At 37.8% G+C, this 13,586-nt stretch overlaps 1 protein-coding gene across 2 annotated transcripts; it reads left to right on the plus strand.

Annotated features, from left to right (window-relative positions):
* The first annotated feature begins 2,520 nt into the window (after positions 1–2,520).
* On the plus strand, positions 2,521–12,136 carry LOC141623972 (nicotianamine aminotransferase 1-like). Of its 2 annotated transcripts, none has more exons than XM_074440128.1 (7): positions 2,521–2,887; positions 5,063–5,402; positions 5,621–5,839; positions 5,937–5,996; positions 6,163–6,318; positions 6,408–6,501; positions 11,758–12,136. In XM_074440128.1, the coding sequence occupies exons 1-7, from the start codon at positions 2,619–2,621 to the stop codon at positions 11,868–11,870; spliced, it is 1,251 nt and encodes a 416-aa protein (XP_074296229.1). In that variant the 5' UTR covers positions 2,521–2,618; the 3' UTR covers positions 11,871–12,136. The 2 variants fall into 2 exon arrangements, with proteins under 2 accessions (XP_074296229.1, XP_074296230.1); XM_074440129.1 differs by lacking the exon at positions 2,521–2,887 and adding an exon at positions 4,803–4,913.
* The last annotated feature ends 1,450 nt before the right edge of the window (positions 12,137–13,586 follow it).

A 13,586-nucleotide genomic window follows, 5' to 3' on the forward strand; every position in this document is an offset into this window, starting at 1 on the left:
ACGATCCGATTATTCAAACAAAACGAGGTACTAACCTTGATCTATTGTGGTACATTCTTAAGTAATGCGAGTACCACAATTATATTAAAGTTAGAAAAGTATAATACATTAGCGACACTGTTAAACCAATTACTAAAGCTATACGTCTTTCATAAATAAGATGCTAAACCGGTTATATAGACATGCTACCAATGGGTACGCTCCAAAATTACAAAGCAACTAGAACACAAATACAATAATTACCAAACTAGCTATAATATAGCTAAACTTAACTTGCATAACATTTCAAATATGAAATCTAACAAAATGCGCAACAAAGTAAAACAAAACAAACCAATAAAAAATCGTCCTAAAAGGTGTTCAAAAATACTTCCCCCGTTACAGTGTTCAACCTGGTTGTATTTGATGATGGTCGTTCCACCTCCGTATACAAACGATAAAATTACAGGTACAAAACTGAAAACTAAAGGTACTATATCTAAACTTTAAAAAGAGTATACAAAATGTTCACATGAAGCATACAAAACAACAAAGTTAAGGTACTAAACAACAAGGTAACAACTTGGTAATATTTAGGTACAAGTACAGAATATGTAAGACAAAGTACAAGTTGCAAAGAAGTATTACAAAACAACAAAGTTAAGGTACTAAACAACATGGAAACAACTTTGTAATATTTAGGTACAGGTACAGAATATGTAAGACAAGGTACAAGCTGCAAAGATGGGATACAAAACAATAGTGTTACAAAACAACAATATCAAGGTACTAAACAAAAAGGATACAACTTGACCATAATTAGGTATGGGGACAGAATGTTTAAGACAAGGTACACCACGCAAAGAAGTGTTACAAAACAACAAAGTTAAGGTACTAAACAACAAGGATACAACTTTCCCATATTTAGGTACAGGTACAAAATTTATAAAAACGAATACCAAATGTACATAAAAGATACAAAACAGGCAAAATAAGGTACTAGTACTAAAATGACACAACTAAGATATATTGAATTACAAGTACAAAAATTAATAAAAACGGCTAGAAGATGTCAATAAGGAATACAAAACAACAAAATTAAGGTAAAAGAACTAGAATGATACACCTAAGATACATTTAGGTGCAAGTACTTAATTTAAAAAAATGGATACAAGATGTCAAAAATTGATACTAAACCAAAAAGGTTAAGGTACTTTACAAGAACAATACAACATAGCTATATTACGGTACAAGTGTAGAGTTTCAACAAACGAGTACAAGATACAAATACGGTACAAAACACCAAAAAAACCCACTCATCAACAATTTATACACAAATTAAACAACATGCAAATACGATATTGGATCTGATTATTCACAATCAATATAATTCGTTTGTTGTAAATCATAATATACAACATTAATAAGATATTTGATTTTCAATAAAATCACACACATGCAATCTAAAATACTAATAAGATTACTAAAAATCAAATAGATCAATATAAATCGTTATCGAGTACGAATTTCACTCTTTTCCTTGGTGGTGCCTTAACAGGGCTCTTCCTCGTCGTCTTCTTCCTCATTGATAAGTGTAGGGTTTAAATTTTTGGAGAAAAAATTGCGATTTTTTCTTACGTTCAAAAATTGAATTGATAATGGTTTATAAAAAGTTTAATTATTGAGAAGTTGATGGTTGGAGATTTTGTGGGGATTTGATTACAAATAATACTCTTTCCTTTTTTCCTCTTTATTAATGAATATTAATTAATTGCTTATTTTTTCTATTTTCACTACCAATATCCGTTTTCAAGAGAAGTGGGATAGTACACATGTTTAATGGTTAGTCTCTCACTATTATATTGAGAAACGGTCTCTCAGAAGACCTACTGCTTAATTAATGTATACATAATTGATATTAGTTACCTTATTTAGAAAGATGTTTTTTGGAGAAAATCTGTGAGGATGTCTGTTCATTTAGTAGATAGGGAATTATTATTAGTTTCATGACAAAAAAACAATCATTAAAAATTCAAGAAAATTTACAAAACAAAATCATTAGTGTGAGGTAAAAAAAAAAAACTATTTTTATTAAAATACATATTTTATGAAATTACTAAATTCGATCTTTTGATTAGTTTTGCAAATAATTTTTTTTCTCAAATTAAAATATAATGTGGTGAGATCTGAAAAATAATAAGATATCAATTTAAAATTTACTCCCTCCATCCGGTCAGTTGTTATCTATTTCCCTTTTGAGGTGTACCACTCATTTGTTATCTATTTCTACCTTTGGTAAATTTAGGCAAGTGGACAAGTGGGGTATGTGATATGGGGAAGTGAACATGTGAGATAGCTCTTTTATTTATCACTATTTTTCTCTTATTTTTCTTATTTTCTTGGTCTTTGTGCTAAAATGGATAGATAACAAATGACTGAGATGGAGAGAGGATAAATAATACACTAAAAAATAAAAACTCTCTCTATATATGCGCTGGATCTAGACTAGATTGTGTATAAAATCCCCTGCTAACACTTGCCTTCTATAAAGTCAATTTCCTCCATAACCTGCCGAATACACCAACTCCTTGAAAAGAGAGAGAGAGAGAGAGAGAAAAGGAAAACAGAGAAGAGAATTAATGGAGAAGGGAGGAGAAATGAAGAAATGGAAATTCCAAGGAAACAAAAATCTAACAATAGCATCAAATATAACAGTAAGAGGTGTTTTGAATATGGTTATGGACAACGTGAATTCCCATGATGATGTTATAGCACTTGGCCATGGTGACCCTTCCCACTACCCTTGTTTCCGCACTTCTCCCTTGGCGGAAGACGCCGTCGTGAAGACGCTTCGCTCTTCCAAGTTTAATTGTTATGGACCCACTGTCGGCATTCTCTCTGCTCGCAAGTATGTTTGCTTTCCATTTTGATACAATTAAAACAGAGTCAAACTGTAAAATTAACAAAGGTTTATAGTGAATTCGTAAAAATTGCGTGCATGTACAGATGTACTAAACCTCTGATTTCGTGTAGCAAGGGTGTTTTGCGTATTTTTCTTGATTTTATCGATTATTATTCACTGTGGTGTAGTGAAAAACTATTGATATGCTCGGTGAAAAAATGTGTTTCATAAGATGTTTGTTTAATTTCATAAACACAAATTTTCATTTAATGCCAACCCTATCCTTCTTAACTACGGTCAAATACATACAAAATCACATAGCAAGTTGTCTATAAAATGTCAAAACTTTTGTTTTTATTAACACAGTGTACTACTCCCTCTGTCCCAGTCATTTGTTGTCCTTTTTCATTTTGGGTATCTCAGTCATTTGTTGTCCTTTCTATTTTAAGAATAAATTTGATGAGTAATTTGATCATTCACACTCAATTTATTCCAATTGTCATTTAGTAATTGGCCTCCTACCCTTTCCTTGGTCTTTGTGCCAAAACCAAAGGACAACAAATGACGTTTCATAAATATCAGTGGAGATCATCTGTCCTATTATCTGTCCCACTCCACTTACTTTCTAACACATCAGCAAATTAACACATTTATTGCAATATTTAATTTTACAACAAGTAATGTGTCAAAAGTTAGGATGGACTCTGACACATAATAAGACACAAAAGTGGGACACATAATGTTCACCGGATAAATATATGACCGAGGGAGACCAAAAATATTCTTGTTCAAAACAATTTCCTCCCAAGGGCCTCTTACACACCGTAAACAGATTTTTTTTGTGTATTTTAGTCCAATTTTTAGGTAAAAGTAGAGTAAATTTATATTTTTTTATGTAGAAATAGTGCTATATTTTCCATGCGAACCCACGAAGAAATTTGTCTAGATCAGTTACTGCTCCCTGCTCATAGCTCATCTGGAGTATATATGTACAGGGGCGAGTCCTGGGACGTCGTAAACAGAATTTTTTTGTTTGAATTTTGTGTATTTTAGTTCAATTTTTAGGTAAAATTAGAGTAAATTTATATTTTCATATATAAATAGTGTTATATTTTCCATGCAAACCCATAAAGAAATTTGTGTAGATCCGTTACTGCTCATAGCTCATACGGAGTATATATGTATTGTCATTTTTCAAAGAAAATTTAGGGGATGGTATAAATATTTACATGCTTGTAGATGTCAACTAGCTTAGTAGAGTCATTAAAAGCCGTCATCATCAAAATTGCCTATGTGGCGGGGCTCCTTTTATTAGACCAAAAAGAAAATGGGGTTATAGGCTTGAAGTTGATGATCAATCAACCAAGAAGCCCGAGTAGGTACGAGGTAGTGCTTCCTTAATACTCCGTAAGTATCTAAGATGCATTTATTTAGAAAGTCGTTGTTTAGCATTTGGAAAAGTTACGCACTCAGCACTCCCTCAGTCCAATCTACTAGTCTACGAAGTACCATTCATGAAATTAGACACGGGTAGCTAAAGCACTTAAACTATACCTCATTTGCCCTTTTGTTTATATATACTAGCATTTTCTTGATGGTTGAGTAAGATTCCATTATCTGACAATCATACAAAACTCTTTAGTTGTTGTAGATTCCATTAGTTGCCACTCCTTTTCATGGTACCTACCTACTAGAGTATACTAGCTAGCTAATGACGTTACACAAAAGTGGGGTATAATTATAAATAAGCCTTAACACCAATAGCTGCTTGTGTCGACTTCAATTTGATCCTCTTATTTTACTTAAGTGAGATCATGTCAGGATCAAAGTTTTTGTTCCGTTTTACATTCTGATGTAGGTTAGGGACAATCGGACAAGACTTTCATTTTATTATTCTATATGAGACTTTCTTTATGTATCCCATAACGCAAATTCTCTTTGTAGTTGGCCACTTTTCATCTACTTTGTAGATGGAACAAAGTGTATGTCCCCATTTTAACGACAAAATGTTACGGCTTAGAAAATTGTTCAGGTAACTTTTTATCAAAAAAATGGGTTTTATTGTAAATGGGTCATATTTACTCCGTATTAAGCTTAATATTTTAACTGTACTAGCTCTAGGTAACTGTCTATGATCCCCTTGGGTCTAACTTGGAATTGTAAATTTCACCTCTGAAACAGGGCGGTATCAGAGTACCTGTCGCGTGATCTGCCACATAAATTATCTCCAGAAGATGTATTCCTCACACTAGGTTGCACACAGGCGATTGAGGTAGTAATCGACGCCCTAGCTTGTCCAGGAGCAAATATATTGTTGCCAAGGCCAGGCTTCCCATACTATGAGGCTCGTTGTGCTTATAGCGGTCTTGAATATCGACATTTCGATCTTGTCCCCGAGAATGGTTGGGAAGTTGATCTTGATGCAGTTAAAGCTCTAGCCGATGACAATACTGTTGCTTTGGTTATCGTAAACCCTGGAAACCCTTGTGGAAGTGTCTACTCCTATGAACATCTTGAGAAGGTATTCCATCTCTTGTGTTATAAACAATTTCTCTTACAAGACTATGGCGATTTATAGATATAATCAAATTAAACCAACTACCAACGTAAGTTTTAAATCCTTATGTGTCCCCCTGTAAGCTCACCGAGACATTAGGCTATTGAAAGTAAGTCCTGTACGATAATATGATCTTACTGTTTGTTACTGGATTATCGTAATCTTGTTTTGAATGAATTAAGGTGGCAAAAACAGCAAGAAAGCTAGGGATTGTAGTGATAACTGATGAAGTATATGGACACCTTGCATTTGGAAGTAAAGCATTTGTTCCGATGGCTGTATTTGCAAACATTGTTCCTGTTCTTACACTTGGGTCTATATCAAAACGATGGGTTGTTCCCGGATGGCGTCTTGGTTGGCTTGCAGCAAATGACCATCATGGCATCTTGGAAAAATCTGGGGTTTGCTCTCTTGTTTGTCTTTTTAAATTCTGATTTTCTTGTTTGTATCAAAACAAGCATCTGATTTACCCTAATTAATTCTCTTCAAATCGATCAGCTTGTGGAGAGTTTCAAAGGCTTCCTCAACATTTCGTCTGACCCTGCAACCTTCGTTCAGGTTTGTATCAATAAACTGACAAAAATAGTTCAGAATAAAGAACATACAATTGATTCGGAACTCATCAATTCATAAAACTGTCCATGAGGTTGAATAAATGAACTATAACAACAATAACGTATCATTATCAACAATTTGTGTTCACCCCAAAACTACGAATTTTCAGGGAGCTGTTCCCGAAATCCTCGAGAACACAAGAGATGAATTCTTTTCCAACACCGTCAAAGTACTAGGCAAAGTTGCGGATATTTGCTACGAGAAACTCAAGGAGATCCCTAGTATTACATGTCCACATAAACCAGAAGGTTCCATGTTTGTAATGGTAAGAAATCAATTGTAACACTGATTCTGCTTAATGATGTTTTGAGTTTCTAATAATCTAATCAACCAAGTTCATCTTAACATTTGCAGGTGAAACTCAATATGTCGCTCTTGAAAGATATTCAAGATGATACTGATTTTTGTATGAAACTTGCTAAAGAAGAAAATTTAGTCGTCCTACCGGGTAAGCATGCAGTATTAGTCATTAGTCTATGTTCGATGTATATATGTTCCTTGCTAGCTACTCCGTATATATTTCGTGTATCTTCATAGATTATATTCCTTTCTATATTACTTAGTCTAGGTTATTTACTTTCCAATTACTGATTGTATTGTACCTATAAATACTTGTATTCATCATTCAATAATATATACAATTCATATCATCTTTACATAATTCTAATATGGTATCGAGCCAATAAAGATCCGTCATCTCACAATTACATCCAATTTTTTTTCGGTCCTCTAAACCTTCCCGTCATCTCCTCCCATGGCCCCTCACAGTAGCATCATCCCTAACCCAGGCAACCCCAACTCTCCTTTCATTGATGTCAATCTTTCCCAATGCAAAGAACTTACCCCACTCACCTACTTCTCATGGAAAAACCAAATTTCCAACATCCTGTTTGGGTACGATATCCTCAAATTCATTGACGGAACACACCCTTGCCCACCCGCCACTCTTACTGACGACACCACCAAAATCACCAAACCAAACCCTGCACATCACACTTGGCAGCGTCAAGACCGTCTGATCCTAGGAGCACTCATTGGCACGCTCCCCACCAACATCTCATCCCTCCTCACTAACGCCACCACCTCCCGTGAAGCATGGCTTCTCCTTGCCCAAACTTATACCAATCCCTCTCGTGGCCACATATTACAAGTCAAAGACACACTCGAATCCCTCACAAAAGGCAACCTCTCTGTTTCTGACTATATGACACAAATCAAAACCTACACCGACAAATTAGCCGCACTCGGTAAACCCATGGATACAGAGGACATCGTCGCAAAGGTGTTACGTGGTCTTGATAGCACATATCAACCGCTTATTGATGCTGTCCGAGCACGAGACACCACGATATCCTTTGAGTCCCTCCACGAAAAACTCATCAACCATGAAATCACCCTCAAACAAACACCCCTGCCATCCACTCCCCTTCCTGCCACCGCACTTGCTGCCCAATCTCGTCCCTCCTACAACCGTCAAAACTCTCGCCCTGCCTACAACCCACCCCTGCTTCCTACACCTCCGTCTCACCCAACCGAGGACAGCCCAGCCCCATTCAAAGGACGGTGCCAATATTGCAAGCATATTGGCCATTACCTTTCCATCTGTCGCAAATTTAAACGCGATTTTCCCACCATTACACTCCCATCCTTTGACAATCCTCCACCTCGTTCCAACTACCGCAACACCACAACTCCACAGGCTCACACGGCCGCAGCTCCCCCTCCTTCCACTCGCCCCTGGATTGTAGACAGTGGTGCTAGCCACCACATCACTCATGACCTAGAAAATCTATCCCTTCACAGCCCGTATGATGGCTCCGACGACGTTATCATCGGCGATGGTTCCTCCTTACCCATCTCCAACATAGGTTCCTTTCATCTCTCTCTGTCTAACACTACTTTACAATTCTCTAATGTTTTACATGTACCCCGCATTGCCCGTAACATACTTTCCGTTTCTAAGTTTTGCTTTGATAATAATGCTCGTATTGAATTCTTACACTCTTCTTTTCTTATAAAGGACATCAAAACATCCCAAGTTCTTCTTCAAGGACAGCTTGAAGATGGCATTTATCTATGGTATCATCCGTCTTCTCAAGCACACTCCAGTCACCTCTCGTCTTCACTAGCCTGGCATCACAAGCTCGGCCACCCCTCAAGCTCAATTATTTCCTATTTACGCACTCATTTTTCTTTAAGCATTCCTACTACTAGTCATTCTAATTGTAATGCGTGCGACATTAATAAAAGTCATAAGTTATTATTTTCCGAGTCATCCTTACGCACCACTGCTCCTCTCGAATTGATATTTTCTGACGTATGGACATCCTCCGTTCTATCCTATGACAATTTCAAATACTACGTAATTTTTGTTGATCACTATACTAAGTATATATGGCTTTACCCCCTCAAAAATAAATCCGACACATTTGCTGTCTTCCAACGATTCAAAGCTCTTGTTGAAAAATTCTTCAACCGTCCCATCATTCAGTTTTTCTCCGACAACGGGGGCGAATACATCAAGCTCACACCGTCCCTTTCTAGTCATGGTATATCTCACCTCACATCACCGCCCCACACTCCAGAGCACAATGGGTATGCCGAAAGGCGCCACCGACATATAGTCGAAACTGGACTCGCACTCCTATCCCACGCTAAACTCCCTCTTCAATTCTGGCCCCATGCGTTTTCAACAGCTACCTACTTAATAAATCGCCTCCCAACTCCAACTCTCTCTCACGCCTCACCCTATCTTAAACTCTTCCAAAAATCACCCAATTATCTCAAACTTCGAAGCTTCGGGTGCCTCTGTTATCCGTGGCTTCGACCATACACTCATCACAAACTCGAGTCTCGCTCCAAACCTTGCATTTTTGTCGGCTACTCTGCCACACAAAGCGCGTATCACTGCCTAGATCCCGTCACTAACCGTGTGTACATTTCCCGTCATGTAAAATTCATTGAAACCGACTATCCTTACACCCGTCTCACACAACTCTCCTCTGCCACTGACTACACGGCTGCTGCCTGGTGTCCACTTCCTCTACCTGTCCTACCCCCTCCCACGCCTACCACTGAACCTCCCCCGTCACAGCCACCTCCCTCAACCCCTGCATCCCCAACTCCCAACACGCCTTCCCCTGCTCCTCCTACTCCAAACCTCCACACCACCGCTGCTGACCCTCCCATCACAGACCCAACCTCTTCCCCTCATCAGTCCGCAACTCCACCACCACCTCCTCCACCTCCCCCACCACCTCCACCCGATCGAACTGTCACTACACGCCTCCAAAACAACATCAGAAAACCTAATCCTAAATATGCCAAGACATCCATTCTCTCCTCCCCACACTACTTACCCACAACTGTCAAACAAGCACTCACCATTCTCCATTGGCGTCAAGCCATGCTTGACGAATACAATGCCCTTACCCGCAACAATACATGGTCCCTTGTCCCTCCCAAATCCTCCTGTGACCGCAACATCATTGGATGTAAGTGGATATTTCGGATTAAATACAATCCCGACAACACCATCCACAAATACAAGGCTCGCCTCGTTGCTAAGGGATTTAATCAACGCCCGGGTCTTGATTACACCGAAACTTTTAGTCCTGTTGTTAAGTCAGCCACTATCCGGCTTCTCCTCTCGCTGGCCGTTGGCAATGGTTGGAATTTACGTCAACTCGACGTAAACAATGCATTCCTCCAAGGTTCCTTATCTGAACATGTCTCAACCTCCGGGGTTCGTCGATCCTTCAAACCCGTCCCATGTATGTCATCTCAGCAAAGCTATATACGGTCTCAAGCAGGCTCCTCGTGCGTGGTATACTGAATTAAAGAACTATCTCATCTCTTATGGTTTTCATATGTCTAGTGCTGACTCCTCTTTATTCATTCGGTCTCACTCCACTACACCTATTTACTTACTCGTATACGTCGACGATATTATTGTTACCTCTCCGTCCAATACCAGCTTGACTGAATTTATTACTCACATCTCTTCTCGGTTTTCTCTTAAAGATTTGGGTCCATTGTCCTATTTTCTTGGGGTTGAAGTTACGCCCAATTCAACAGGCTTACTACTCACACAGACGAAGTATGCTCTTGATTTACTTGAACGGTATAAGATGGATGAGTCTAAACCTCTTCCTACGCCAATCGTTTCTCACCCTCCTCTCATTCAACACCTTGGCTCCCCTCTACCGAATGCCTCTGATTATCGCGCTATTATTGGCAGTCTACAATACCTCACTCTCACACGACCTGACATTTCATTTGCGGTTAACAAGCTTGCTCAGTTCATGTCCGCTCCCACTGACTTACATTGGGCAGCTGTGAAGCGATTGCTTAGATACCTACACGGCACTCTTAGTGTTGGCCTACAATTATTTCGTAATTCTCCTCTTCGCCTACATGCTTATTGTGACGCTGATTGGGGTGGCGATAAGGATCATTATGTTTCCACTTCTGGTTACTTTGTCTATCTTGGTCGAAATCCCATAACTTGGTCCTCGCGCAAACAACGTACCTTGGCACTCTCCACCAATGTTGTCAGGATCGGGATTCTATTTTGGATCGATGGGGAGGGTAAGATCGAATCGGTAGAATCGGATCATAGAATCGTAAGATTCTACAAACTCACTAAATATAATTTTTTATTTGGTAAAAACATATAATTGAAAATCAAAACACTTATTTATTAATATTTATTCATAAATATTGGTAATTAATGATTTTTGTATCATTGTATGAACAACTTACAAGAAATTTGGGTTTTACGGTGTCATTATATAAAAATATATATTTTTTTTTTTTTATTATGGAATCGGATCGTAGGATCGTAAAATCGTAGGATCGTATTATGATCCCATCTCTAGAAATTTTCAAATTAATAGGATCGTAAGATTCTACAACTATGATAGAGTCGTAGGATCCAGGATCGGTCAAGCATTTTTGGATAGTCAAATCGTAGAATCGTTAGATCGAATCGCGATTCTGACAACAATGCTCTCCACTACTGAAGCGGAGTTTCGGTCCATCGCTGATACAACAGCCGAGCTTCAATGGGTTCAAAACCTCCTCACTGATCTTGGCATTTCTATTTCTCATCCTCCCACGGTTTACTGTGACAACCTCGGAGCAACACACTATTCTGCTAATCCCGTCTTTCATTCACGTATGAAACACGTTGCACTTGCTTTCCACTTTGTTCGTGAGCGTGTTCAATCCGGTCTACTTCGTGTTCAACACATCGCCAGTGGTGATCAGCTCGCAGATATACTAACAAAACCACTGCCTCGTCCTCGGTTTGATCTTCTTTGCTCCAAGATTGGCCTTTCCTCCGGACAGTCCATCTTGCGGGGGCGTATTAGTCATTAGTCTATGTTCGATGTATATATGTTCCTTGCTAGCTACTCCGTATATATTTCGTGTATCTTCATAGATTATATTCCTTTCTATATTACTTAGTCTAGGTTATTTACTTTCCAATTACTGATTGTATTGTACCTATAAATACTTGTATTCATCATTCAATAATATATACAATTCATATCATCTTTACATAATTCTAATATGCAGTTCATTTACTCGCCTAAAACTAGAATGGCGAAGTGAAATACAGTATGTGCAGAGACTGCAGGACTGTGTCCTTGTATGTCTCATGACGATCTTATTTTAGTTTATGTTGATAATCGTATAGGTATGGCTGTGGGGTTGAACAACTGGGTGCGCATCACGTTTGCATTGGAGGCACCACTTCTTGAACAAGGGCTCGAAAGAATCAAGGCATTTTGCAAACGACATGGGGTTTAACAAGCAAGCTCTTGTTCATTTCATGTTTCAATAAACCTGTTGGGTGATAGACAACTTGGATGTTGAATATCACCCTTTTATTTCCAGCAATTAAATGTTACTCAGTATTAACATGTAACGCACTGAAATCTGGAGGAGCAGCCTCCTTTGAAGCTCCTTGGTGATCTCAAACACCATCGTGTTTGAATTGTGTGTATGTTCGTTGTCTACGGTTATGTCAACAGACGCAAATTATTAACAACATTTATCCTTTTCCTTCAGCAACATTTCTGTTGTACGTTAGGTAGCACCGAACTGATATGGACAGGGACACGTAACACGGCATCCCACGAATGTCAGGTTGTAAGAAATGTGAGCCTAATACAATATTATATATGAACAAATTATTAATTCGGTACTAATTGTATTTATACGCTATCAGTTAATGTTAGCCCAAATATATAGTGATCCACTACGGTGTATTAAATACGGGCTTATTTACGTTTTAAAAAGTATGGGTCAGTCTATTATATAAGTATAGATACCCATTAGGTTTCTAATGCATTATGGGTGCATTAGACTAAGGAGACTATATATAAGTCCCTGGTAGAACACAATAACTTAATCTCCCCGCATCCTATCACTAGAGAGATCCCTCCACTTTTGTTATCCAAACACCCCCTGACCTAATCCATAATTCGAAGACCGTTCTTTCAGGCGGTTCATATCAACCATTCGTCATGTAATCGTAATCAGGTACGCTTCAGCTCTATAGTTTATACCGAGTAATTTAGTATGAAGTTATGGTCTCTATTTGAATTAAATCTAATAAGTGGTATCAGGGCCACCTTCATATTATATTATTTGGGATGGTATGATTATACGTTATTTCTGTGTGTTAAGTTGTATGAACTCAATACGTGGCAATTGTTTGGGGCATGAAACCAGTGAATTTCGTCATTATCATACTGGTTTGGTTTTTATAGACTTAATTGAATTGATTCAGCCAGTTTTTGGAACGATTTACTTGACACGCATGTTTAAAAAAAAAGGTTAAGTTTACTATTAGTCTATGTTAATTACTGAGAAATTTTAAGCTTTAATTTTAATAAATATATGGCCGTAAATTGCGTGTATTCAGAATACTAAAGAGAAGGAAATATATGATTTACTCCGGTTTGTTTGGTAATTTGGGATTAAAGTTTTGCCCTATTTTGGCATGTATAGTTTTCGGTGATGAAGTATTCGGTGGGCACGAATTGTTAATTTGTTATGCATATCATGGCTAGAACTTTATGGGTAATTATTATATTACGAATATGATGTTTGGATGAAAATTCCATTATTACGCCAGTCTAATTCGGTATAGGATGCCCTATTTTGTATTAATGACCACCTTAATTGACAAACTGATTATGTCATTTATCAGTTAAGAAACTTGTTTTCTGATTCATTGATATTGGCGTTGCTTGCTAATAATTGTTTTGACAACAGTTTAATTATCACTCACACTTTTAGTGACTAAGTGTAACACCCCCATTTATTTAGGAACCTTTAGGAAGACATTCTCAAATAAATAGAACTGTTACCATCTCGGTTTCCCGAGGTAGTGAATAACAAAGTACAAGAACCAAAGTACTTTAAATAAAATTTACCGATTACATGTTTATTACAACTTAACCAAACTAAAACTTAATATTAAATTAAATACAACTCGCAGCGAAAATAAGTAAAGTG

Source organism: Silene latifolia, chromosome X (genome assembly GCF_048544455.1).
Source record: "Silene latifolia isolate original U9 population chromosome X, ASM4854445v1, whole genome shotgun sequence".
Taxonomy (NCBI): domain Eukaryota; kingdom Viridiplantae; phylum Streptophyta; class Magnoliopsida; order Caryophyllales; family Caryophyllaceae; genus Silene; species Silene latifolia.